At 44.0% G+C, this 27779-nt stretch overlaps 1 protein-coding gene across 1 annotated transcript in view; it reads right to left on the bottom strand.

The window, feature by feature from the left end:
• Nucleotides 1–475: 475 nt before the first annotated feature.
• MEGF9 (multiple EGF like domains 9) overlaps nt 476–27779 on the bottom strand; it is a 57461-nt gene continuing 30157 nt past the window's right edge. The window contains exons 2-6 of the mRNA XM_032233297.1: nt 19346–19544; nt 7454–7593; nt 4782–4925; nt 2838–3110; nt 476–1581 (exon numbers count right to left, since the gene is read on the bottom strand). Coding sequence (XP_032089188.1) covers nt 1136–1581; nt 2838–3110; nt 4782–4925; nt 7454–7593; nt 19346–19544 — 1202 coding nt within the window. The 3' untranslated portion in view covers nt 476–1135. The remainder of the gene's footprint in view (nt 1582–2837; nt 3111–4781; nt 4926–7453; nt 7594–19345; nt 19545–27779) is intronic.

Below are 27779 nucleotides of genomic sequence, written 5' to 3'. Positions count from 1 at the left end.
TTTTTCTTCTTTTCCTCTTTTTTGTACAAATAGTTAAAACACAGCTGAAGGAATCTGTGTTCACCTTCTGAATGTAGACCGTTTCTTCTCGAAATACGGTTCCGGGGAAAAATAAACACCTCTTGACTTCCTCTTTCACGGTTCCTATCTGGGCAAAGTATCCAGCAATCGAAGCTAGAGAGAGCAGCAAAAAAAGCCACGTTTCACTTTTAAATAACGTTACTCGCTTGGAAGGAACTATTCACAAAAGAATGGAAAGAGCACGCCTAGGTCCCTTTCTCGAAAGTAGAGAACGAAGGAGTTACGCAAAACTTTGGTCACCGTTCTTCTGTCTGGATCCGTCAATCTTTTTTTTTTTAAATAGCAAAACTCGGACTGGGAAACACAACAAGAAATGAGGGAAGAAGAGGGGAAGGTTAATGAAATGGTAGAAACGGTGGAAAATAAAAAGCAGACAAAAGATTTGACAGTGGCATAGGGAAAACTGAAAAGGGGGGACATATCCCAACAAAGGGAAATTAAAAGCAGACAAAAGATTTCACTGAGTTTAACAGTGGCAGAGGGAAAACTGAAAAGGGGGGACATATCCCAACAAAGGGAAATTAAAAGCAGACAAAAGATTTCACCGAGTTTGACAGTGGCAGAGGGAAAACTGAAAAGGGGGAACATGTCCCAACAAAGGGAAATAAAAAGCGAACCGAGAAACACTTTTGAGTCTTCTCTTCCAAACTCGGTCCCTCGATCGCTTTTCCAACAAGCGCTTTAAAAATTCTGTTTCCAGTGTCCGCTTGGGTTTTCTGAGTGGCCATGAGATGGTTTCTGAGTGTCTTTCTATACAAAAATATATATATTTGAGCAGCTGCTTCTTTCTTTAAACAAAAAATACAGGCAAATACCCACTGTGCCAACTGAAAGGCCGAGCTGAATCCAATCCGTAATTTTCATTTGACTCGACTCTTGTCATTCTCCGACTCTTGTCCTGTTGGGACAACTGACAGGAAGCTCGACCAACCCAGCAAAAAAGAAAACTTCTAGTTCCTTCCACAGGAACCATCTAATCTTCAACCCAAAGCGCCCTGGCACTGATTCGTCCCGAGCGTACAAAACAAAAGGAGTTTGCAATCCGTACAATTGGTCACGCTTTGTAGTTGTGCATCGGCGTGGCCAACGTCAACTGCCCGTTGGGCGCCACCTCGTTGGCGTCGTCTTCTAGCAAGCCGGAGATGTCCGCGTTGGGGATGCTGTCGTGATAGCTGCTGAAGCTGATGTTGTCCTCCTTCAGTTCGATGGTCCAGAAAGGGGCATTCAGCTTCCGGTTCTGGTATTCGCGGTACGTGTAAACGGCGCCGACAAAACCCATCAGCAGGACCACCAGGATGATGATCACGGTTAGGATGATGATGTTGAACTGGGCCCAGGAGACGTCGGCCAATGTCGACGTGCCGTTCTCCGAAGAGGGACTCGGGAAGGCCGGCTGCACCGTCGGCCGCACCGATGTGGTGTTGAAGGCTGCCGTAGGCAGGATGGTGGACGCATTGAAGTTTGGGACTGTAGGGATGAGCCTCGGGGCTGGAGTATATTCTTTAAAAAAAATAGGACAAAGTGAAGGTTATTTTTTTAAAAAAATATTTTTATTCAACAGTTTTTTTCCATTTTTTAAAAAAAATAAATATCATCTTTGCAACATTTCTACATTGTTAGATATCCATTATACTCCTTTTATCCGTACATATATACCTTTATGTATCTATATCTATATCTATCTATCCCTCTATCTCTATCTCTATCTCTATCTATCTCTCTCTCTGTCAATGTCTCTCTATCTATCTATATCTATCTCTATCTATCTCTGTCTATCTCTATCTATCTCTATCTGTATCTCTATATCTATCTATCTATCATCTATCTATCTCTCTATCTCTATCTATCTATCTCTATCTACCTATCTCTACCTATCTCTATCTCTATCTCTCTCTATCTCTCTATCTCTATCTATCTATCTATCTATCTATCTATCTATCTCTATCTATCTCTATCTATCTCTATCTCTATATCTATCTATATATCTATCTATCTCTATCTATCTCTATCTCTACCTATCTCTACCTCTCTCTATCTCTATCTCTCTATATCTATCTATCTATCTATCTATCTATCTATCTCTCTCTATCTCTATCTCTATCTCTCTATCTCTCTCTCTCTCTCTCTCTCTCTCTCTCTATATATATATATATATATATATATATATATATATATATATATATATATATATATATATATACCTATCTCTATCTCTATCTATCTCTATCTATCTCTATCTCTATCTCTACCTATACCAATACCTATACCTATACCTATACCTCTCTCTCTCTCTCTCTCTCTCTCTCTCTCTCTCTCTCTCTCTCTCTTTATCTCTATATCTATATCTATATCTATATATCTATATCTGTACCTATATCTATATCTATCTATCCAGGAATCTTCTCCAGCACCAGAGTTCAAAGGCCTCCATTACAACTGAGAAAACCGTAACCACCTTAAATGGACTTCAGAGGATGATAGGGAACAGGAAGGCCTGGAGGAACATTGTCCATGGGCTCGTGATGGGTCGGACACCACTTCACAAGTAACAACAACAACAAGTCCTCAACTATACACACTTTTGTTGGCAGGGTGATGCCTCTGCTTTTTAGTCTGCTGTCTAGATTTGCCATAGCTTTCCTCCCCAGGAGCAAGCATCTTTTACTATTACTATTACTATTTAATCTTAATTTACTACCTGTAGTAATTTACGCCCGCTGCTAGAAGGCGCAAACCCAAAGGGAGAAAACTGTTACCTTCCTTGGTGCAGTTTGCTCCTTCCAAAAGTTTGGCGTAGCCTTCTTGGCACTTCTCGCAATGAAGCCCGGCTGTGTGGTAGAGGCAACCGATACACTCGCCCGTATCCGCCTTGCAGACTGCCGGTGAAAGGGCTGGGTCCACGTTCCCATTGCATTGGCATTTCAGGCAGATGCTGTCCGAGCTGTAGTAGCCCTTGTCACATTCATTGCAGAGTGGGCCGGTGTAGCCAGGACGGCAGTCATCACAGGTTGCGGTTTGCTGACCAGGCTCTGATTGGGTAAGAAGGATGTTTGTTAGTTCAAAAGCTCCTGTTTGCTACAGGGGTGCTTTCCGCATTGCCAGCCGTCAGTCAAGCGGGATGTGTACATTTGAGTGTTAACGGTTGTGAAGATGCAATGAGAAGGAGGAATGGAAGAATGGAAGAAGAAAGTAAGGAGGAGGAAGAAGAGGAGGAGGAAGAGGAGGAGGAATGGAGGGAAGAAAGTAAGGAGGAGGAAGAGGAGGAGGAATGGAGGAAGAGTGGAAGGAAGAAAGTAAGGAGGAAGAGGAATGGAGGAAAAAAGAAGGAAGAATGGAAGAAGAAAGGAGGAATAGAAGAAGAAAGAAAGGAGTAGGAGGATCAGGAGGAATGGAGGAAAAAAGGAAGAATGGAGGAAGGAGGAGGAATGAAAGAAGGAAGAATGGAAAAAGAAAGAAAGGAGGAGGGGGAATGGAGGAAAAAAGAAGGAAGAATAGCGGGGGAGGAGAAATGGAAGAAGAAAGGCAAAAAAGAAGGAGGAATGGAAGAGGAGGAGAAGGAATGGAGGAAAAAAGAATGAAGAATGAAGGAGGGAAGAAGAAAGAAAGGAGGAGGAGGAGCAGGAGGAATGGAGGAAAAAAGAAGGAAGAATGGAGCAAGGAGGAGGAATGGAAGAAGAATGGAGGAGGAGGAAGAGGAATGGAAGAAAAAAGAAGGAAGAATGGAGGAAGAAAGGAGGAGGAAGAAAGGAGGAGAAGGAAGAATGGAGGAAAAAATGAAAAGAAAGTAGAAAGAATGGAGGAGGAGGGGGAAAGGAAGAAAGGAGGAAGAAAGGAGGATGAAGAATGGAAGAAAGAAAGAGAAGAAGAAAGGAAGAAAAGTCGAAGAGGAGGAGGAGGTGGTGGTAGTAGTGGTGGACGACAGAAGAAAGAGAAGAAGGAATCAACCAAAAGCTTTGAGACCACATCTGTACATGAACTTGATGAGATAACTGACAAGAGAATGGATCCTAAGAAGATCTCTGGACAGAAACTCTGGTAATCCTGCTGGGTTTCAAACAACTCACTTGTGGGTGATCGTTCTCACATAGCTGAGCTGGCCAGCCAGAAGAGGGAGATGTTTCTCCATCAAGGGTGAACCACCAGATCAGTCAATGCAACCAGAGGAAGTGACCAGCAGAGGGAGATGAAGATCCAGCAAGCCCAACACCAGGGCCTGTTGCGGTGTTGTTGAAGACTACGGACTATTCTGTCCACAATCAGTTGCCTACAAGACTTATACCTGCCAATTCTCCATCCTGGGCTCCATAACAACCAGATTTAACAGAGTTGGAAGGGACCTTGTAGCTCATCTAGTCCAACCCCTCCACCCAAGAAGGAGACCCTACACTATTTCTGACAGATGGTAGTCCAGTCTCTTCTTGAAAGCTTCCAAGGATGGAGCTCCCACAACTTCTGAAGGCAACTTCTGCTCCATGGGTTGATGGTTCTCACCGTCAGAAAGTTCCCCCTTCTTTCTAGGTTGAATCTCTCCTTGGTCAGAGAGTCCGTGGGACTCCTTCCTTTCTATAAGCTCAAATTAGATCAGCCCTAAAGCCCGTCACGGCCCGCACAGCTCCCACAGCTTCTCCCCAGATGCCAACTCAAACAGAGGTCTCTTCAACCTGCCCTGCTCTTCCACCTTTTTAAGGAAACCACCTTACTTATCTGGCAGCTGCCGCTGGAAAACTCTGTGGAGCAAGGACAACGGACGCACTCGTGTTGCTCGGAGCGGTTGCGATAAAATTGCCCTTTGCAATTCTCACAGTAGGTGCCTTCGGTGTTTCCATGACAATTGAGGCAGGCGCCTACGGGCAAACAAACAAACAAACAAACAAACAAAACCCAAGAGAAATGCCCAGGGGGGCATTTGCCCAGGTTCGCCTGGTCCGTCAGTTGCGGCCCTATTTAGATCGGGGGGCTCTCACAACAGTCGCTCGAGCCCTTGTGATCTCTAGACTGGAATACTGCAATGGGCTCTACATGGGGTTGCCCCTGAAGTGCATCCGGCGACTACAGCTAGTCCAAAATGCAGCCGCGCGAGTGATAGTGGGCGCACCGCGGTTCGCCCACGTTACACCTGTCCTCCGCGAGCTGCACTGGCTACCTGTTGGTCTCCGGGTGCGCTTCAGGATACTGATGACCATCTTTAAAGCACTCCATGGTAGTGGATCTGGGTACTTGAGAGACCGCCTTCTGCCGATTACCTCCCTAAATCGACCAATTAGATCGCACAGACTGGGCCTCCTCCGAATTCCATCTGCCAGTCAATGCCGACTGGCGACCACACGGAGGAGAGCCTTTTCTGTTGCTGCCCCGACCCTATGGAACGAGCTCCCCATGGAGATCCGTACCCTCACCACTATCCAGACCTTCCGCGCAGCCCTCAAGATCTGGCTCTCCCAGCAGGCCTGGGGATAGGCTCCTAATTACCCGCCCGAGTGTTTGTTTGATTGCTGAATGAAAGTTGGGTTTTATTATTTTTCTGTTGTTCACATATTGTTTTGTTTTGACCTTGCACTTCCCCTCCCCTGTGGTTGTAAGCCGCCCTGAGTCCCCTCAGGGAAAAGGGCGGCATATAAATCCCAATAAAGAGAAATGATGCAGCGGTTTGGAGGCGAAGCGACATTTCGGGAGGAGTTGAAATCGTCTGTCTCTGAACTTTTATTTCAGAATAACACAGTTGGAAGGGACTTTGGAGGTCTTCTAGCCCAACCTTCCGATCAAGCAGGAAACCCTATACAATTTTAGACCAATGGTTGTCCAAACTCTTCTTAAAAAACCTCCAGGGTTGGAGCATTCACAACTTCTGGAGGCAAACCGCTGCACTGGTTAAATCAGGGGTCCTCAAACTTTTTAAACAGGGGGCCAATTCACGGTCCCTCAGACTGTTGGGGGAGGCAGACCACCTGGGGGGGCATGGCTAGGTGGTCCTGTAATTAGGTGGGCATGGCCAATTTAGCAGCACACATTTTTGGCCACTCTCTCCTCCAGTAGCATTCTGCAGGCCAAAAATGTTGGCCTTACCTTCCAGTCGCAGCCCGCGGGACTCGTGAAGGTAAGTCCTGCGCTCGGCTGAAGGGTAGGGGTGGGGCAGGTGGGTGGGGCAATGTGGGCGGAGACAGCTTCATGGTCCTATGCGGGCCAGATTAATGGTTTCAGTGGGCCGTATCCAGCCCGCGGGCCATAGTTTGGAGGGAGGGAGGGAGGGAGGGAGAGAGAGAGAGAGAGAGAGAAAGATTGATATGGATGGATGGATGGATGATAAATAGGATAATTGATAGAGATAAGGTAGATAGATAGATAGATAGATAGATAGATAGATAGATGGATGGATGGATGGATGGATGGATGGATGGATGGATGGATGGATGGATGGATGGACGGACGGACGGACAGACAGACAGACAGACAGATGGAAATTAGTTAGAAGGCATATAGAAGACATTAGATACATAAGAGAGAGATACAGAGGGAATAGATAGATAGATAGATAGATAGATAGATAGATAGATAGATAGATAGATAGATAGACAGACAGACAGACAGACAGACAGACAGACAGACAAACAGATAGATTGAGAGACAGACAGACAGAAATTAGATAGAAGACATATAGAAGACATTAGATAGAGAGATGTGTGTGAGAGAGGGGGGAGTAGATAGAAGGTAGTAGATAGAAGACAGAAAAGATTAGAGATAGATGATGATGATAGGTGGATGGATGGATGGATGGATGGATGGATGGATGATAGGGAGGGAGGAAGGAAGGGAGGGAGGGAGGGAGGGAGGGAGGAAGGAAGGAAGGTAGGTAGGTAGGTAGGTAGGTAGGTAGGTAGGTAGGTAGGTAGACAGGCAGGCAGGCAGATAAGAGAGAGAGAGAGAGAAAAATGTTGGTACAAAGAATTCTTATTTTCTCTGGGGTTAAGATCTTCTTTAATGCAAAAGAAATGAGAAAACGCTCTAACGTAGACCCAACATTAATGCTTTACATTATAGAAAACAGAGTTGAAAGGGACCTTGGAGGCAGTAATTTGAGGTCCTCTGGATTAAACTATAGCTTATATTATGGTTTGAGTTGAGGTTCCTCAAGCTAAGCTCTCCTGGTTAGTTCTTCTAGCCAATCTAAGCTGCTTTAAGTTCCATCAGAGAATGGTGAGATGGACCTCCAATGACCAAAGGAAGGATAGTCCTGCCTTTTGCTAATCCTTCTCCTCCTCTATGAACTGAGCTAGATTTTGCCGTGATCAGTTGTTCCTGCTGGAGAATCCTTTCCAGGAGGAACCTGGATAGGGCCCACTCCTCACAAAACAACCCCATAGCATCCCCGGTTTACCTGTCAAAGGATCACACTGCGAAGAATGATGGTTGCACTGGCATGGACGGCAGGTGGTCCCGTTGAATTTGGAGAAGCCTTCCTGGCACTGGGCGCATTTCGTCCCCGTGGCTCCAGCTTTGCACTGGCATCTTCCAAGGCTGTTTGGAAACAAAGAACCAGAGATCAAACAGGAGGCATTGTGGTGGCGCCTTCGAAACCAGGGCGTGTTGCCATTGGTTGAATTTGGGTTGAAGGAAGAATTGAGGAAATGGAGTCTTCTCCAAGCCAATGAGAAGGGCTGGGCTATAAGTACCCCAAATTGCCAAGCAGCAGAATGAGTTGTATTCTGTTGAGGAGGACTTGTGGGTACATGTGAATTGCCAGGTGATGGAAGAGAGAGAGGGAGAAAGGAAGGAGGGAGATAGGAAGGGAAGGAGGGAGAGATATTAGATAGAAGACAGATACAAGAGAATAGTTGATAGATAGATAGATAGATAGATAGATAGATAGATAGATAGATAGATAGATAGATAGACAGACAGACAGACAGACAGACAGACAGACAGACAGACAGACAGACAGACAGACAGACAGACAGACAGAGGGAGATTAGATAGAAGACAGAAGACATGATAGATAGATAGATAGATAGATAGATAGATAGATAGATAGATAGATAGACAGACAGACAGACAGACAGACAGACAGACATTAGATAGAAGACAGAAGACATGATAGATAGATAGATAGATAGATAGATAGATAGATAGATAGATAGATAGATAGATAGATAGATAGATAGATAGACAGAGAGAGAGAGAGAGAGAGAAAGAGAGATACAGAGGGAGATTAGATAGAAGACAGACAGAAGACATTAGATAGATGTTAGAGATAGATAAATAGACAGACAGATATGGATGGATGGATGGATAGAGAGATACAGAGGGAGATTAGATAGAAGACAGATAGAAGAGTAGATAGGTAGAAAATAGAGAAAGAGAGATACAGAGGGAGTAGATAGATAGATAGATAGATAGATAGATAGATAGATAGATAGATAGATAGATAGATAGATAGATAGATAGATATGGATGGACGGACGGATAAGAGAGAGAAAGAAATGTTGGCACAAAGAGGAAGAATTCAGATTTTCTCTGGGGTTAAGGTCTTCTTTAATGCAAAAGAAATGAGTAAACACTCTAACATAGACTCAACATTAATGCTTTACATTATAAAAAACAGAGTTGGAAGGGACCTTGGAGGTCTTCTAGTCCAACCCCCTGCTCAGGCAGGAGACCCTAAACCATTTCAGACAAATGGCTGTCCAGTCTCTTCTTGAAAACCTCCAGCGATGGGGCACCCACAATTCCCTGGAGGCAAATGATTAAATTCTTCTCATAATTAAGGAAATTTCTCCTTATTTGGGTCTTTCCTTGATAAGTTTCTACCTTCTTGCCCTGCCTTCTGGTGTTTTGGAGAATAGGCTGACCCCTCCTCTTCTTTGTGCCAGCCCCACAAATGTTGAACAACTGCTATATTTATAGGTCAAGGTTCCCCTCACACATAGGTACTAGTCGATCCCGACTCCAGGGGGCGGTGCTCATCCCCATTTCAAAGCCGAAGAGCCAGCGCTGTCCGAAGACATCTCTGTGGTCATGTGGCCGGCATGATTCAATGCCAAAGGCGCACAGAACGCTGTTCCCTTCCCACCAAAGGTGGTTCCTATTTTTCTACTTGCATTTTTCACATGCTTTCGAACTGCTAGGTTGGCAGAAGCTGGGACAAGTCACGGGAGCTCTCTCTGTTACGCGGCGCTAGAGATTCGAACCGCCGAACTGCCGAACTTTCTGATCGACAAGCTCAGTGTCTTAGCCACTGAGCCCCTGCGTCCCTATATTTATAGCAGAGCACAGTTCATAGACTTAACCATAGTTTGTTCCTCAAGCTGAAGGGGGGAGCAGAATCAGCTTAACATGGTAGCGTCATCCCGCTAGAAATCCGATGTCCAAACGCTTCCATTGGTAGGAGGCCACCTCCTCTGGCTCTGTGCTTCCAAATTCTTCCCTTCCCAGTTGACCCAGAATGAGAAGGGAAGTTATTAAGCATTTTAAAGGGAAATTTGGGTGCCTAAAAGTTCAAGTTTTAATGCCGGTGTGGCAGGATGTTGAATTCAATTCGGATGGCTGGAAGCCACGGGCCAGAAGGAAATCTTTCACAAGAGACAGAAATCCTGGCTTTGCCCTCCGTCCCCCCCCAGCCGACTCAATGCCTCTATAGAATGAAACGTATGACAAAATCCTCTTTCATGGCTCGCCTACTCCAAAGGCTCTTTCTCTGTTTATTCTTCCCCAACTCCCCCCTCCACAAAACTCAAGAATTCACATAAAGCTCAGGTCATAGAGGCATAGAGCAATCTGGAAAATGATGAAAGAGAGGGGGGGAGGGAGGGAGGGAAATGGAAGGAGGGAGGAAAACAGATTGAAATTCAGTGTTCACCATAGAACCAATCAGCCTTAAAATAAAGTTTATTTTGGAAAGGAAGGAAGGAAGGGAGGAAGGGGAAGGGAAGGAAGGAAGGAACAAAGGAACAGAGGAATGAAGGAAGGAAAGGGGAGGAACGAAGAAGGAATGGGGGAACTAAGGAATGAAGAAAGTAAAGGGGTGGAACAAAGGAGGAATGAAGGAAGGAAGAGCAATAGGTGATCAGAGGGAGAAGGAAGGAAGGAAAGGGGAAGAACGAAGGAGGAATGGGGGAACAAAGAAAGGAAAGGGGTGGAATGGAGGAATGGAGGAAGAAAGAGCAATAGGTGATCAGAGGGAGAAGGAAGGAAGGAAAGGGGAGGGAGGGAGGAAAGAAGGAAGGATGAAGGAAAGAAGGAGGGAAGGGAGGAGAGAAGGAAGGAGAAAAGGAAAGGGGAGGAAGGAAGGAAGAGCAATAGGTGGTCAGAGGGAGAAGGAAGGAAGGAAAGGGGAGGAGCAAAGGAATGAAGGAAGGGCAATAGGTGATCAGGGGGAGAAGGAAGAAAGGAAGGAAGGAAAGGGAGGAAGGAAGGAAAGGGAAGGAGGAAGGAAGGAAAGGGGGAGGGAGAAAAGAAATTGAAATTCAGTAAAGTGTTCACCATAGAACCAATCAGCCTTAAAAGAACATTCATTTTGAGAAGGGGGGGAAGGAAGGAAGGAAGGAAGGAAGGAAAGAGGGAATTTTATCCCTTCAAAACTAAGCTATTTCAATATGAGACCCTCTAAGCCCTCCGAATGTCCCTCCTTCTGTCACATAAGCTCATTTTCAGCCAGATTACAGCCACCCATCTTCCCCGCTGGCACCCCTCCAGCCCCCTTCTCTGCCCCCTGCTCTAAAAACGGCAGAACACTGCCACTGCAGAGTCACTGCTGCTGGCTGAAGGCGTCCATGCCAGCCTCATGACCTCTCCAGATGAGGAGCTCTGAGACAGGTTCCCTCGGTGGGATTCAACTGCTAGGCAGGTGGGAAGGAAGCATTGAGACGCTTCGGATCCAAAGCGTGAATGAACTTTGAGAGATGGTGGAGGGAACTCTCCTGCCAGGATGAGAGAAATTTGCATCTGGACAAAGAAACTTTTGCTCCCAAGCGCAAGAGATGCCTCATCAGGTCAAGCGAGTGAGGGAACCATCACTTCTCATGGCACGTTCTTCTCTTCCAAGACTTGGGGACAATTCTGATGGTGGCTTCTACTCCCCCCCTCACTGTACAAATTTCACCCTGTCCTTCTTTGGAAACAAACCATGGTCAGGAGCAACTGAGAGATGGGACTGTTCTGACCAAGGCTTCCCAAGAGCAGGAAGCAAACTCCTGGTCCTGACAAATCTCCTTTTATTAATTGGCTGTGAATTGCGCTCCTTCACAGCCAGCAAAGTCTTTCAAGGGAGGATTTACAGTCATAGACCTTATCTGGCTTGGAGAGCTGCCAGGTCGGTATCTGCAGAACTTGGCAAGGAGTCTCGGAGAGTCACGAACCAATGAAGCAAACTCCTGCAAACTCCACTCCCCTGTCGCTCCTCTTTTATTCCCTCTGGGAGGGGCCATTCATCGTCCACCTGTGGCCTTATTCCCAAGCCGACCCCTGTTCTTTAGTTGTTTCCTTCGTCTGGCAACTCTGCGCATGCGCACACTGGGAAAAGGCTCCAGCTGTTCTTCTGCCTCACTGATGTCTGACTCTGGAGGCAGCTGATAACAGGGCATACGGCCCTGGCCCCCTCTCTGCCTCCGACACAGAGCCTTCATCCGAGCCTTCCCCAGACTCCAGGACTGGCCCAGGTTCCTCCCCAACCTCCTCACTGTCCGACTCTGCTGCCAATTCCGCTGGCTGTTGGCAGTCCACAGCAGGGACATTGAGGGTGGTTTGGCATGACCTCTTGCAAATGCCTCAACAATGGTCACCTCAGCCACGGGCCTGGCTCAGATGTGAGCCAGGAACAAGGGGGAGAAGCCAAAATCAGCCAAACAAGAGGAGGGAAAGAGAGCAGTCCAGAGCACGAGGCCAAAGACCAAAGACCAAATGAGGACTGGAACAAATCTGGGAGCTCTTTGTCTTCCAGTCCAGCCAAACTGGGACACACAATTTTCTTCACAAAGGAGAGAATGGCGCTTTCCACCATCCCTGCTATTCTGTTTTCTGGATCCAGACAGGAAACAGCGAAACAGTGGATGGAGACTGAATGGCAACTGGGACACGCATTTATTGACGGCAACGCTTATTATTGCCCCGATGAAATTGGGAAGCCGGCTGAGTCAACCGTTCTGTGACAACCGAAGTCCATTGTCCAAGCCCTCCCTCGGCATCCCTCCCTCTTACAAAACTGCCGGAAGCAAACACCCCCGCCCATCCAGATGATTCTAGATGTGTTGACTTGGCGTTGACCTGCTTTTGATAGGGTGAAAAACAAGAAAGAAAGAAAGAAAGAAAGAAAGAGAAAGAAGGAAGGTAGGAAGGAAGGAAGGAAGGAAGGAAGGAAAGAAGGAAGGAAAGAAGGGAGGGAGGGAGAGAGGGAGAGAGGAAGGCAGGAAGGGAGGGAGGGAGCGTGGAAGTGAGAAAGGAAGGAAGGGAACATGAAATATACCTACAATGGGAAACTATTGAGATTTAAAGACAGAATCACAAAGTGGGGGCATGTAAGGATGTATAATTACATAAATATAATGATGAGAATAGCTGGGAATTGTAACCAGGTCTACATCTCGGCCTAAATTGAGGTGGGGGGGCGTTAAAAGCATAACGACTATAAATCATATACTTTTTTGTTCTCTCTTTTAAAAAAAGGAGGAAGATAGTTGTTAAAATTAAATATGTTTACTGAAAAGGAATTATAAATACCATCAACATAAAATGGAGCTCGCTCAGAAGCTGAAATACAAGAGAAGAATAGTGTGAAGTAGAGGAGAGAGGTAAGGGAAAGAGAGAGAGATAGGAGAGAGGGCAGGAGGGAAGAGGAGGAGAGAAAGGAGGAGTGGACAGGGGAGAGAGGAGAAGGAGAGAGGAAGGGGAAGTAGAGAAGGGAAGGATGACAGAGAGAAGAAAGGAGGTAGGGAGGGGGAGGAGAGAGAGAGAAGATAGCCATTTGTCTGAAACAGTATAGGGTTTCCTGCCTAGGCAGGGGGTTGGACTAGAAGACCTCCAAGGTCCCTTCAAACTCTGCTATGGTATTGTATTATACCAAGAAAGTGATAGTTAAAGTACAAATATGGTGTATGGAGAGCAGAAGAGCCAATAATTGGTTTTTGGGAGTTGATGGTAAGATGAATTGATGTAAACATTTAATAACACAATATGATGTTGGTTATGTAATAGTACACATGTGGTTTTATGTTATGAAAATGAAAAAAATAAAAAACTTTACATATAATAAAAATATTGCATAAAAAAAGAAAGGGAGGGAGGCATGAAGGGAGGGAGGAAAGAAGGGAGGGAAGGAGGGTGGAAGGGAGGAAAGAAGGGAGTAAGAGAGGGAGGGACGGAGGGAGGAATGGAGTAAGAGAGGGAGGGAGGGTGGAAGTGAGGAAGGAAGGGGAAGAGGAAGGAAGGGGAAGAGGAAGGTAATAAAGAAGAAAAGGAGAAAAGGAGGACGGAAGAGAGAGAGTGAGGGAGAAAGAGAGGGCATGAGGAAGGGTGGAAGTGAGGAAGGAAGGAAGGGAGAGAAAGGAAAGAAGGGAGGGAGGGAGGAAGGAAGGAAGAGTGGGAGGAAGGAAGAGAAGGAGTGAAGAAGGAAGGAAGGAAGGAAGGAAGGAAGGAAGGAAGGAAGGAAGGAAGGAAGGAAGGAAGGAACACTCCTTCCTGATGGGAAACAGACTTTATTTCTTTCATCTTATTGGAAAGAAATCTTTGGAAGAAGTGACTGGCCAACTCTCTCTGACCCAACTTCTTCCATTCACACATGCAACACAGCCAACCACACCAGGGGTCTCATCCTGCCGCGGTTCAGCCAAGAGCAGAGGGGGGGAAAGCCAAGCTTGGGTGCTTAGCTATGGCTCCCTGCGGTGTCCAAGGCCAAAGAATTGGTTTCATTGAGTAAACGAAGGTCAATTAATCATGGAGCTGCCGGCTCCGAGACGGCCAAGACTTAGAAATACATTCATTTTCTATCAGTCCCTTAATTTTTTTCCCCTTCTGTTGCTCCCTTGGGCCATGCAGAGAGTGATGACCCGTCTTTGGGCCCAGCGAGGCTCGGACAAAGCATCCAATGTCCTTACACACCAGCCATCCACGCCTGGTAGATTTTAGAAATCCATTTCGGTCAAGATTTACTGCCTGACACTTCTCCTCTCTCTCTCTCTCTTCTTTTTCTCCCTCTCTTTTCTTTTTCTCTCTCTCTCTCCTCTCTCTTTCTTCTATCTCTCTTCTCTTTCTTTTTCTCCCTCTCTCTTTCCTTGCTCTCTTTCCCTCTGTCTCTTTCCTTTCTTTCTCTCTCCCCCTCTCTTTCTTCTCCCTCTCCTCTTTCTTTTTATCCCCCTCTCTTTCCTTGCTCTCTTTCCCTCTGTCTCTTTCCTCTTTCTTTCTCTCTCTCCCCCTCTCTCTTTCTTCTCCCTCTCCTCTTTCTTTTTATCCCCCTCTCTTTCCTTGCTCTCTCTCCCTCTGTCTCTTTCTTCTATCTCCTCTCTCTCCTCTTTCTTTCTCTCTCCTCTCTCTCTCTCTTTCTTCTTCTCCTTTCTTTCTTTCTCTTCCTCTCTCTCCTCTCTCCCTCTCCCTCTCCCTTTCTTCTCTCTCTTTAGGTTTAGGTTTATTGGATTTATATGCTGCCCTTCTCCCAAGGACTCAGGGCAGCGTACAACATAAAAGAAAACACATATTACAAAAATTAAAAGGAACATTAAATAAAGTATCCAAAAAAACCCCAATTGATATTTACAATAAAAATTTAAAAATTAAATTAAATTAAATTCTTCTTGTCTCTTCTTTCTTTCTTTCTCTCTCTCTCTCTCTCCCCCTCTCTTTCTTCTTTCTCTCTCCTTTCTTTCTCTCCCTCTCTCTCCTCTCTCTTTCTTCTATCTCACTCTCTTTTCTTTCTTTCCTTTCTTTCTCTCCCTCTCTCTCCTCTCTCTCCCCCTCCCTCCCTCTTTCTTTCTCTCTCTCTCCTCTCTCCCCCTCCATCTCTCTCTCCTTCTTCCTGCCTTCCATCAGCCTTGCAAAATGGTTGAACGACCCCTGCACAAGATGGCTCCATGGGGAGTCATCCTCTGTCTTCCTCGACCAACTTTTCATCTCCTGGTAGGGGAAAAACACACACCCTGACCTATAGGCTTGGTTTTCAGCTCAATTAATCTGGACGTTTTAGGAAACAGGGCAGTCGGAGGCCAGGATTGCCCCTTGGCAAAATGTCTCAATCGCGTCTGGTTTCTGCCCAGCCCCAAATTTGAAACTCGGGAATTTATTAACAGCCTCTGTGTTTGAAGAAAGTGGCCTTTATGCAGTGCTGTTGCCCACCCATTTCTCTTTGCTCCAGCATCTCTCAAACCATCCTCTTCATGAGAAGAGAATACGAGAGAAACGAAGTTCATGAGAAACTAAGAAAATGGTTGAAAGGAGGAAAGAAAGAAAAGGATTTACTAGCAGAATAGAATGAAATGTAGCCAACGATCTATATATTCAATGAAATTTGTGGGATGTAGATTAAATTTGCTACTTGTGGAGAACTAATTCAATGAAATGCTTACTATATAAAATTAAACTTGAGTATATGTAATTATGAATAGTAAAACAGATAGAAATACAAAATAGACTGTAGCAAATAAATAATAGGAAATGGATGCAAAACGGGTCAAATGTAATAAAGGTTGTTATACATAAAATATATAGAATGTTATATATAGAATGAAGAAAAAAGATGTATGAAATAATATAAATGCATTTATATAGCTATAGCTATAGCTGTAGCTATTGTTAGTTATAGTTAGTTATAGTTATAGTTATAGTTATAGTTATAGTTATAGTTATCGTTATCGTTATCGTTATCGTTATCGTTATCGTTATAGTTATAGTTATAGTTATAGTTATAGTTATAGTTATAGTTATCGTTATCGTTATCGTTATCGTTATCGTTATAGTTATAGTTATAGTTATAGTTATAGTTATAGTTATAGTTATAGTTATAGTTATAGTTAGTTATAGCAGTGGTGGGATTCAGCCAGTCCGCACCTATTCGGGAGAACCGGTTGGTAACTTTCTAAGCAGTTGGGAGAACCGGTTGTTGGAAGAAATCTCCTTTTGTTTTTTTCCACTTTACAGGGCTAATCCTGTAAGGAAGGCAGGAAGGAAACATTCTGGTGTTGTTTCTAGCCTCATCTTTACTGCCCTGCTTACCTAAACTGCCTCTCCGGTTAACCCTTACTACATTTGTAACAGCTAAAGCGAAGCACCCATCGATGTAAGTGATGTTGAGTTGGTCATGCCCACACGGTTACATGACCACCGAGCCCCACCTACCCAGCTGGTCATTAGGGCAGAGAACTGGTCGTTAAATTATTTGAATCCCACCACTGAGTTATAGTTATAGATATAGATTAGATATAGATATAGATAGAGAGATAGAGATAGAGATAGATAGAGAAAGATAGAGAAAGATAGATATATAGATATATAGATATATAGATATATAGATATATAGATATATAGATATAGTATTATAGTTATAGATATAGATTAGATAGAGAGATAGAGAGATAGAGATAGAGATAGAGATAGAGATAGAGATAGAGATAGAGATAGAGATAGAGATAGAGATAGAGATAGAGATAGAGATAGATAGAGAAAGATAGAGAAAGATAGAGAAAGATAGATATATAGATATATAGATATAGTATTATAGTTATAGATATAGATTAGATATGGATATGGATATGGATATGGATATGGATATGGATATGGATATGGATATGGATATGGATATGGATATGGATATGGATATGGATATGGATATGGAGAGAGAGAGAGAGAGAGAGAGAGAGTTTTATAGTTATAGTTATAGTTATAGATTAGATATAGATATATAGTTTTATAGTGTAGTTGTAGTTATAGTTATAGTTATATTTATAGATTAGATATATAGTTGTTATATTATAGTTTAGTTGTAGTTAGTTGTAGTTGTAGTTGTAGTTATAGTTATAGATTAGATATAGATATATAGTTTTGTAGTGTAGTTGTAGTTGTAGTTGTAGTTGTAGTTGTAGTTGTAGTTGTAGTTGTAGTTTATAGTTTATAGTTTATAATTATAGATATAGTTATAGTTATATAGTTATAGACACAGATACAGTTACAGTTATAGTTATAATATAAGACATATGTACAGATAAAAGAATCACAACACATATGTGAAAGAAGTTTAATGTGTCGCAAAGATGGGATGTTTGCATAAACAAAAAAATTTTTTAAAAAAAAGAACAGTAAAAGAGAATAATATGGAAAGGATATGTTAAATGAGATCAGCTTGCGGAGGCAAATAATGATATTGTTTATCTATTAAGAAAAAAAATTAAATTAAGCGGGAGAATATGGAGTAAACATAAGAGGACTGAAATGGAAATAGGATGCAAAATGGAATATGCATAATAATAGAAGATGTAAAGGGAAGGGGAAAAAACAGGACAACACTTTGTTCATAAAAGAAGTTTAAACAATTAAAAAACAACAGGGGTCGACTTGGGAGGAAGGCCAGAGGTGGACAATGAATGGCCCCTCCCAGAGGAAATAAATAAATACTTTGTTTGGGGGGGAGGAAAGCCCCATCCTCTCCATGACGCCAGGCCAGTGAAGCGACCCCCCCACCTCCGTGGTGGGCAGAAAACAGGGGTGCTTTCTATGCCCCCCAAACACTAGGAGCATTGTGCAGGCCGCGTTCCTCCTCCCTCGAGGGCTTGCAAGTGGCATGAATTTGCTTGCCGGGGCCAAAAACCTCTCCAGGATTCTGAAGAGGCGTTTTGGTGAAATGTCAAAACGCCCAGCGCATCTGGACGGCGCGAAGCCCTTTGCCAAAGCGTCTTTTCCCAGCTGGAGGCATGGCGGGCCACATCAGGCTTCCTGGATCAAAAGTCCCGAAATGTTTAGGGAAGGGCGGAGGGGGGGAGGGTTGATTGGAGTTTTTTCTGAGAAGGAGGAAGAAAAACATCCATCGGTTGCTTTCATGGTTGCCTATTCTCAAGACTGGGGAGGTAGAGAGGGGAGAACATCACCCGAAAAGACACAGCCCTGAATAGACAGTGGGACCACCAACGCTGGCAGGAAATAAACAGAGGATATAAACAGAGAGGAAACCCCACTCCCTTCCAGCACTGATGGTGTTACCTAGTTGGGTCATGAAATGCCTGCAAGGAAACCACCCAGCTCAGAGAGCACCAAGGACCCCACAGTCATCCTCCTCCTCTTCCTCTTCCTCTTCTTCTTCTTCTTCCTCCTCCTCCTCTCTATAAACCCTACTCCCTTCTAGCATTGATGATGCCAGTTGGGTAATGAAATTTCCGCAGGAAAAGAACCAAGCTCAGAGAGCACCAAGGAGCCCACAGTCATCCTCCTCCTCCTCCTCCTCCTCCTCTTCCTCCTCCACCTCCTCTTCCTCCTCCTCCTCCCCATACTCTTCCTCCTCTTCCTCCTCGTCCTCTTCTTCTTCCTCCTCCTCTTCCTCCTCCTCCTCCTCTCTATAAACCCTACTCCCTTCTAGCATTGATGATGCCACTTAGTTGAGTAATGAAATTTCTGCAGGAGAAGAACTAAGCTCAGAGAGCACCAAGGACCTCACAGTCTTCCTCCTTTCCTCCTCCTACTCTTCCTCCGTATGCTCGCGCGCACGCGTGATGTTTCTGCGCATGTGCAGAAGCATCCGGGCAGGCGAGTGGATCCTCTCGCCGCCACGACTACCAGTTCTCCCGATCCGGGCCGAACCGCCAGCAACCCACCTCTCCTCCGCACTCTACTCCCTTTTAGCACTGATGGTGTTACCTAGTTGGGTTATGAAACGTCCGCAAGGAAAGAACCAAGCTCAGAGAGCACCAAGGACCTCACAGTCCTCCTCCTCCTCTTCCTCCACAAACTCCACTCCCTTCTAGCACTGATGGTGTTACCTAGTTGGGTTATGAAACGTCAGCACAGTCCTCCTCCTCCTCCCCCCTCCATTCCACAAACCACTCTCCTTTCCAGCACTGCTGATGTTAGTGGGGCGGGGAGGGAATGGAGATGCCACAGTATCCTTCCCCTGCCACGCCCATATAGCCACGCCCACCAATCCGCCACCACGCCCACCAAGCCACGCCCACAGAACCGGTAGTAAAAATTTTGAAATCCCACCACTGGGTCACCCATCATTCCTCCTTCCAAAACTACAATTACCCAGCTTTCCCTGGCCAGTAAAAGAGAAGGAACGAAGAAGGACGTTTGAGGCAGTTCTCCTTACCTGTCGCAGGACGAAGAGATGGAGTCCTCGGGATGACACTCGCAAGGAAGGCAGCGTGGGTGAGGCTGCCCGAGATGGTAGCCCTCTTCACATCTGTCGCACGAGGGCCCTGTGTAACCCGGGCGGCAGTGACAGTGACCCGTGGCGTTGCAATCCCCCACGCTTGTGCTTCCGATGGAGCTGCAGTTACAGAAGACATCTGCAAGGAGAGCCAAGGGAAACGAAACCTGAAATTAATTACAGGATGACTAGAGAATTATATTTCATCTTTTTTTTTTGTGCTACAGTTGAGTCTTGGAAAATAGCTTAGAAGGAAGAATTGCCTACCATTCAAGAATGGACATTAAAAGTAACAAACTTAGCAGAGATAGCTAAAATATCACCATATCTTAAGGACCATTCAGACGAGAAATACAAACTGGAATGGAGAAGATGGATTGATTACATTCAAAATAAATATGGGACTAAGAAATTTCAGTTAGCTTATGAATGAACAAGGAATGTTACAACTTATCTGAAGTTAGCTTTACAAAAGTGGAGTTAAAGTACAAGCGAGGGACGATGCTAAAGTTAGTTAGTTTATTTTAGTGTATGATTGCTAAATGTTTATACCCTGTATTTGCTCTGGGAGGTTGGGGAGGGGGAAGGGGGAGGGGATGTGGGATTGGGGGGGAGGGAGGGAAGAGGAAATATATATAATTGTAAAACTTATTAAAACTTTTAATAAAAAAAAGAAAATAGCTTGACCCCTCTCCTCTCTGTGGCAGCCCCTCAAATATTGGAAGATACTCTCCTGTCTCCCCTGGTTCTTCTCTTCACTAGACCAGCCATGCCCAGTTCCTGCAACCGGGATACAATCGAGATCAAGGGAGGTACTAATACCACTCTGCAAAGCCTTAGTAAGGCCACACCTAGGATACTGCATCCAGTTTTGGTCACCACAGTATAAAAGAGAGGTTGAGACTCTAGAAAGGGTGCAGAGAAGAGCAACCAGAATGATGAAGGGACTGAAGACTAAAACATATGAAGAACGGTTGCAGGAACTGGACCTGGCTAGTCTAGGCAAGAGAAGGACCAGGGGAGACAGGAGAGCATCTTCCAATATTTGAGGGGCTGCCACAGAGAGGAGGGGGGGGGTCAAGCTATTTTCCAAGGCACCCGAAGGCCAGACAAGGAATAACGGATGGAAACTGAACAAGGTTCAACCTGGAAATAAGGAAGGATTTTCTGACAGTGAGAACAATCAACCCAAAGTTTCCTTCAGAAGTTGTGGGAGCTTCATCCCTGGAGGCTTTCAAGAAGAGACTGGACTACCATCTGTCAGAAATGGTGCATGGTCTCCTGGTTGGATGGGGGGGTTGGACTAGATGACCTACAAGATCCCTTCCAACTCTGTTAAGAGCCAGTTCAATCGAATCTCCAAATTGGAGGTCTGAATCAAATTCATGAGTTGACTTAAAGCATGAAGATCCTTGTGACCATCAACCCTATTTTTATTCTTGCAACATACTACAAGGTGGAGAAGGCTTAGCTTGGTGCCCAAGCAGGTCTTTGAACTCCAATCCAACCCCAAAACCACAACTAGACCCCACCTGTTGAGGTATAGCACCTCTGCCTAAAGTTAAGATCATCTTCGCCCCCCAAGGTGCTTCTTTCAAGAGGCAACTGGACTTTCAGGTTTTTCCTTGAAGACGTTTCGCTTCTCACCCAAGAAGCTTCTTCAGCTGTGACTAGATAGTGGTGAGGAATGGAAGGATCGATCCTCCTTGCAGACAGCTGGTCCTTTGCGCCCTTTTAGAGGGTCACTGAGGCCACTTGGAGGTTTCTCTGTGTCCTCAGGGTCCCCTGAGTGGTGCAAATATGTGTGAAGCCTTCTTGGAACTACTAAAAGGAGATTGTGTTGCAGATTGTGTGTTGGATTTTTTGACAGTTCCAAGAGAGCTCCACACCCATTCCTGACCACTGATAGCCTCCAAATCTTGTCGGAAGGAAATTAGGAGGACTTTAGAGGAGGTGCAGGCAACCTTTCCCTTTCTGTCTTTGGAGAGGGTTATCTGATACAGCGGACGTCAGGTGCATGCCTCCCGCCAACTGCCGGGAATGGTTTGATCCGGCATTATTCAAGAGCGCCAGCAAAACTCAGCTTTGGAGGCCCAACCCATGGCAAGAGAAGAAAAATAGGTTGATCCGTTGATCCCTTCCAACGCCTACTCAAAAAGAGCCACGCCGTCAGCTCAAAGCCTCATTGTTTTTCCAACGTTGCACCCGATCAGCAAAAACCAGATGCAAACAATGTCCAAGAATGACACATAGGATGCCCACCTAGTTACAAAAACTCTCATGCAATGGTTGAGGAGCAAATGTTGTTGTTGTTTAATCTCTGGAACACTGAAACCAAGTTTCACGAAGAGAGTTTCTCGTCGGAGCTAGCAGTTTGGAGATATACAGATTGACAGAATTGGAAGGGACCTTGTAGGTCATCTAGTCCAACCCACCCCCGACCCCCACCCAAGCAGCAGACCCTACACCGTTTCTGACAAACCCCAAAGGAGAAGAGTAGGCTGTGTTTGCTTCAGGAGAAGGCCCTTGATGAGTCCCTTCGAATGATGGGAGTTCACTCACGGCTACCATCTTGTTAACTTATTCATCACTTCCTCCCAGGGAGGGCACGCAGCAAAGAATGCCATCTTGCCTCATTAGACAGGAGATCCATAGCTTACAAGTAAGGGTGTCCTTATAAGTAAGAACATCTTACTTATAGGGGGAGGCACTAAGCTTTTTGGAAACCAATAGCAATAGCAATAGCAGTTAGACTTATATACCGCTTCATAGGGCTTTCAGCCCTCTCTAAGCAGTTTACAGAGTCAGCATATTGCCCCCAATAGTCTGGGTGCTCATTTTACCCACCTCAGAAGGATGGAAGGCTGAGTCAACCTTGAGCTGGTGAGATTTGAACCGCGGAACTGCAGATAACAGTCAGCTGAAGTAGCCTGCAGTACTGCACTCTACCCACTGAGCCACCTTAGGAAACCAACCCACAAGCTCAGAGAACGAACCTTCATCCTAATCCTACACTGAAGTTATTGATATAGAAAGATATAGAAAGAATGCAGAGAAGAGCAACCAGGATGATTAGGGGACTGGAGGCTAAATTATACAAAGAACGGTTGCAGGAACTGGGCATGGCGAATCTAGGGAAGAGAAGGACCAGGGGAGACAGAATAGCAGTCTTCCAATATATGAGGGGCTGCCACAGAGAGGAGGAGGGGGTCAAGCTATTCTCCAAAGCACCCAAAGGCCAGAGAAGGAACAATGGATGGAAACTGATCCAGGAGAGATGTAACCTAGAAGGAGGAATTTTCTGACAGTGAGAACAATCAACCCATGGAACAGAAATTGCCTTCAGAAGTTGTGGGAGCTCAACCAATAGAATTAAAACCGGAAATATTCTTATTATGATTAATTACAGGGAACTGCGAGAAAAAAAAAATCAAATACCTAATACTACATATAATCACGGCAGCAAGAATCACACACGCACAGGATTGGAAAAACAAATATACAGCAACAGAAGAAAACGTGATAAAAAAATGCTGGAGTGCGCCAAAATAGACAGACTCACAAAAGAGCTAAAAGATAAAGAGGAATCCAAGTAACTACTTAGCATGGAACATGGTACAAGTGGCTAGAGGAAAGAGGTAAAAAATAGGAAAGCGATAAATGGAAGGGGAAAAAATCAAGACATCAAAAAATAAATACAAAACCGTAGAATTAACAAGAAGGGAAAGTATAAGATCGATTGTATATAAAAATAGTATGAAATAAGAAATATAAGAGAATCAAATGTATATAAAAGATGTATTGAATGGAATTAACAGAGATAAAAGATATGTAAGTAAATATGTAGCTAGCTAGCTAGATGATAGATAGATAGATAGATAGATAGATAGATAGATAGATAGATAGATAGATAGATAGATAGATAGACAGACAGACAGACAGACAGACAGACAGACAGATAGATAGATAGATGGTAGGTAGATAGATAGGGACAGAGTATAAGGTATATATGTATAGATAAAAGAAAAATACTGGATATTTAAAAGATGTAGAAGTGTTGCATAGATGACATAAATGTATATGAAATAATAATAATAATAATAATAATAATAATAATAATAATAATAACAATAACAACAACAACTCCGCTGTTGCCGGTCCCAAGCCCGGATGAGAAAGGAGGAGGGTTGGGGTCAGGTTGGCATCTGGTCCCGTAAAAAAAAACCCGCCAACCCATACAATATGGTGAAAAAAATAAATAAGAATTCCATACCGCATCGGTCGTCGCGCGGGTTAACAAGGGCTGCGGCAGATGTTGGGGTCCCTGGACATCCGTCGACAAGTGGGCTACAAGTGGACCAGCCAACAAAACGACAAAAATATAGTGCAGATGAAAACCGTGCCATAATGGCCTGTTACTACAACTCAGAGCCAGAAAAAGAGGCTATTTAAAGCGAATGTATGAATTATGGAAACAACAATATCCAGATTCAAATGTTAGTGAACAACGACTAGCAGATCAAAGGCGATTTATTATACGGAATAAAGTGTTTAGTGAAGTTGAACATGAGGAAATTCAGGCAAATTGCAAAAACCAAAAAACAATATCACAAGCGGAAATAACTGATATTCAAGACACAACTAAAGACATTATAGTAGAACTCCCAGAAGAAGCTCTCGGGGAGGAAATAACATCACCACCACTAGAACCAGTTATCACTGAACCAACTGATGAACTAACTCAAAAACAAAAAGAATTGAAGGATAAGATCATGGAGCATTTTCTGCTTAATGAGGAAAGGCAACGTTTACCATCACTAAAAACTGTGCCTAAGAAAATTTTGGCCCCTATCATGAAAATGGTTAATGCAGTGTTTTCAACAATTGAACCGGGATCCATCTTGGAAACAAACCAGTTAATGTACAGCGCAGCTGTAATAGTCACTAATGAACTAGGCATTAAAATTAAAGTACCTAGTCACACAACAGAAAAAGCATCAAAGCCAAAGTGGAAAATCCGTTTAGAACAAAAAATCAAAAAATCAAGGGCAGATGCTAGTAACTTAAAGAACATGCATGAGCAATGGCTTAAAAACAACAAAATCATAGATCGGCTAATCAGAAGATATAGATTGGATACAAGAAACATCAATGAAGCTGTAGAGATTGTAAAACAGCAGATAACAGCAACAGCTAGAAAAATTGAAAGATATGAGGCACAAATCATCCAATATAAACAAAATCAGCAATTTCGATCAGACCAACGGCGTTTTTATCAAAGTCTTAATGTGAATGGTGACACCAAAAGTGAAAAACCAGAAAAACAGGCCACAGTTGAATTCTGGAAAGAATTGTGGGAAAATGCAAAGGACTACAACAAGGAAGCAAAGTGGATACATGACTTTGAGAAAAGCATTGGCAACAAACAAATGCAAGTATTAGAAATAACAACTGAGATGGTCAAAAATCGAATTAAAAAGGTAAAGAATTGGACATCACCTGGAAAGGACCAATTACATGGTTTCTGGCTCAAATATCTGACCAGTTTACATGCAATATTGGCCAGGCAACTGAATGAAATTTTACAAAAGGGCCAAATTGATGACTGGTTGACAACTGGAAAAACATACTTGATTCAGAAAGTGCAACTAAAGGAACAACACCTGAAAACTACAGACCAATAACATGCTTGCCAACAACCTTCAAATTACTCACAGGCATTATTGCAGATAACATGATGGATTATTTGGAAACAAACAACATCTTGCCAGTAGAGCAAAAAGGCAACAAAAGAAGGAGCAGGGGCACAAAAGATCAGCTTCTAATTGATAAAATGATATTAGAAAATTGTAAGAACAGAAAAACGAACTTGAATATGGTCTGGATTGATTACAAAAAGGCATTTGACTCACTGCCACATAGTTGGATCATAAAATGCTTAGAAACAACTGGCATTAGCAAAAATATTACGTCCTTTACTGAAAAGGCGATGAAACAATGGAGAACTGAGTTGGCAGTAGGGAATGAGATCTACGGAATGGTTAATATCAAGCGAGGAATTTTCCAGGGTGATTCACTTTCACCTCTTCTCTTCATCATCGCAATGATCCCACTATCAGTAATCTTTAAAAAAATGAAATTAGGCTACCAAACAGCCAAAGAAGCTGAAAAAAATTCGCATTTACTATATATGGATGATTTGAAACTCTATGGAAAGTCAGAAATAGAAATGCCCAGGGGGGCATTTGCCCAGGTTCGCCTGGTACGCCAGTTGCGGCCCTACCTGAACCGGGAGGCTCTCACAACAGTCACTCGAGCCCTTGTGACCTCTAGGCTGGAATACTGCAATGTGCTCTACATGGGGCTGCCCTTGAAGAGCATCCGACGACTTCAGCTAGTTCAGAACGCGGCCGCGCGAGTGATTATGGGCGCACCACGGTTCGCCCATATAACACCAATCCTCCGTGAGCTGCGCTGGCTACCTGTTGATCGTCGGGTGCACTTCAAGGTCCTACTTACCACCTATAAAGCGCTCCATGGTAGTGGATCTGACTATTTGAGAGACCGCCTCCTGCCAATTAGCTCCCTGCGTCCCATCAGATCGCACAGAGTAGGCCTCCTCCGAATTCCATCCGCCAGTCAGTGCCGACTGGCGACTACGCGGAGGAGAGCCTTCTCAGTTGCAGCTCCGACATTATGGAACACCCTCCCCGTGGAGATCCGTACCCTCACCACAGTCCAGGCCTTCCGCACAGCCCTGAAGACCTGGCTATCCCGTCAGGCCTGGGGATAGGATTACTCTCACCCCGCCCGAATGTTGAATGAATGTTGTGTTTTTATGGATAATTTTCTTTTATTCACAATTTTTTTTTCCTTTAAGTCTTGTCTTGCACCCCCTTCCCCTCACTATTGTAAGCCGCCCTGAGTCCCTCCAGGGAAAAGGGCGGCATATAAATTCTTAATAAAATCTAAATCTAAATCTAAAAAATCATTGACAAACACAGTCCAAGTATTCAGCACCGATATTTCAATGCAGTTTGGCATGGAAAAATGCACCACTGTATCCATAAAAAGGGGCAAAATCACTGCATGTGAGGGAATTGAAATGCCCAATGGCCAATTAATTAAATGCAAAGAAAATGAAGCCTACAAATACTTAGGCATTCTGCAGTTGGATAACATCAAGCATGGAGAAGTAAAAACTATCGTCAGGCGAGAGTACACCAACAGAGTTAGGAAAATTTTGAAATCTAAATTGAATGGTGGAAATACAATCAAGGCCATAAATACCTGGGCAATACCAGTTATAAGATACACAGCTGGTATAGTTAACTGGACACAAGCTGATTTGGACCTTTTGGACTGAAAAACCAGGAAACTAATGACAATGCACTACAGTTTACATCCACGTGGTGATACTGATAGACTCTACCTGCCCCGAAAATCAGGTGGCAGAGGATTATTACAAGTGAAGCAAACAGTTGAAGAAGAAAAACATGCACTGGCTGATTATTTAAAAGAAAGTCAAGAACATCTATTAATCGAAGTAAAGAACAAAAATCTACTGAAGGCCCAACAGACGAAGCAAGAATACAGAAAAGATGTGATAAAATCAAGAATGGAGAGTTGGCAGAACAAAGCACTGCATGGCCAATTTCTGGAAAAAATAAAAGATAAAGTGGACAGTGAACAAACTTGGTTATGGTTAACAACAGGTACATTAAAGAAAGAAACAGAGTCACTAATCCTGGCTGCGCAAGAACAAGCTATCCACACAAATGCCATTAAGGCCAAAATCGAAAAATCCTCTGATGATGCCAAATGCAGACTTTGCAAAGAAGCTGATGAAACTGTTGATCACATACTCAGCTGCTGTAAAAAAATCGCGCAGACTGATTATAAATTGCGGCACAATTCAGTAGCACAAATGATCCATTGGAATTTGTGCAAAAATTATAATATTAAAACAGCAACAAACTGGTGGGAACATCAGCCTGAAAAAGTCACCGAAAATCAGATGGTCAAGATCTTGTGGGATTTCCGTATACAAACCGACAAAATACTGGCGCATAATACACCAGACATCACACTGGTTGAGAAAAATAAGGTCACAATCATAGACATCGCAATACCAGGTGATAGCAGGGTCGCCGAGAAGGAACATGAAAAAATCGCAAGATACCAGGACTTAAAAATCGAAATTCAACGACTATGGCACAAACCAGCAGTGGTAATTCCAGTGGTAATTGGCACACTGGGTGCTATTCCAAAAGCACTGGAATTACATTTAAAACAGTTAAAAATTGACAAAATCACCATCAGTCAAATGCAAAAAGCCGCACTGCTTGGATCTGCACGCATATTAAGAAAATAT

This window comes from Thamnophis elegans, chromosome 16, assembly GCF_009769535.1.
Source record: "Thamnophis elegans isolate rThaEle1 chromosome 16, rThaEle1.pri, whole genome shotgun sequence".
Taxonomy (NCBI): domain Eukaryota; kingdom Metazoa; phylum Chordata; class Lepidosauria; order Squamata; family Colubridae; genus Thamnophis; species Thamnophis elegans.
The sequence above is the reverse complement of the archived record's forward strand: the minus strand, read 5'-3'. Positions and strand labels throughout refer to the sequence as shown.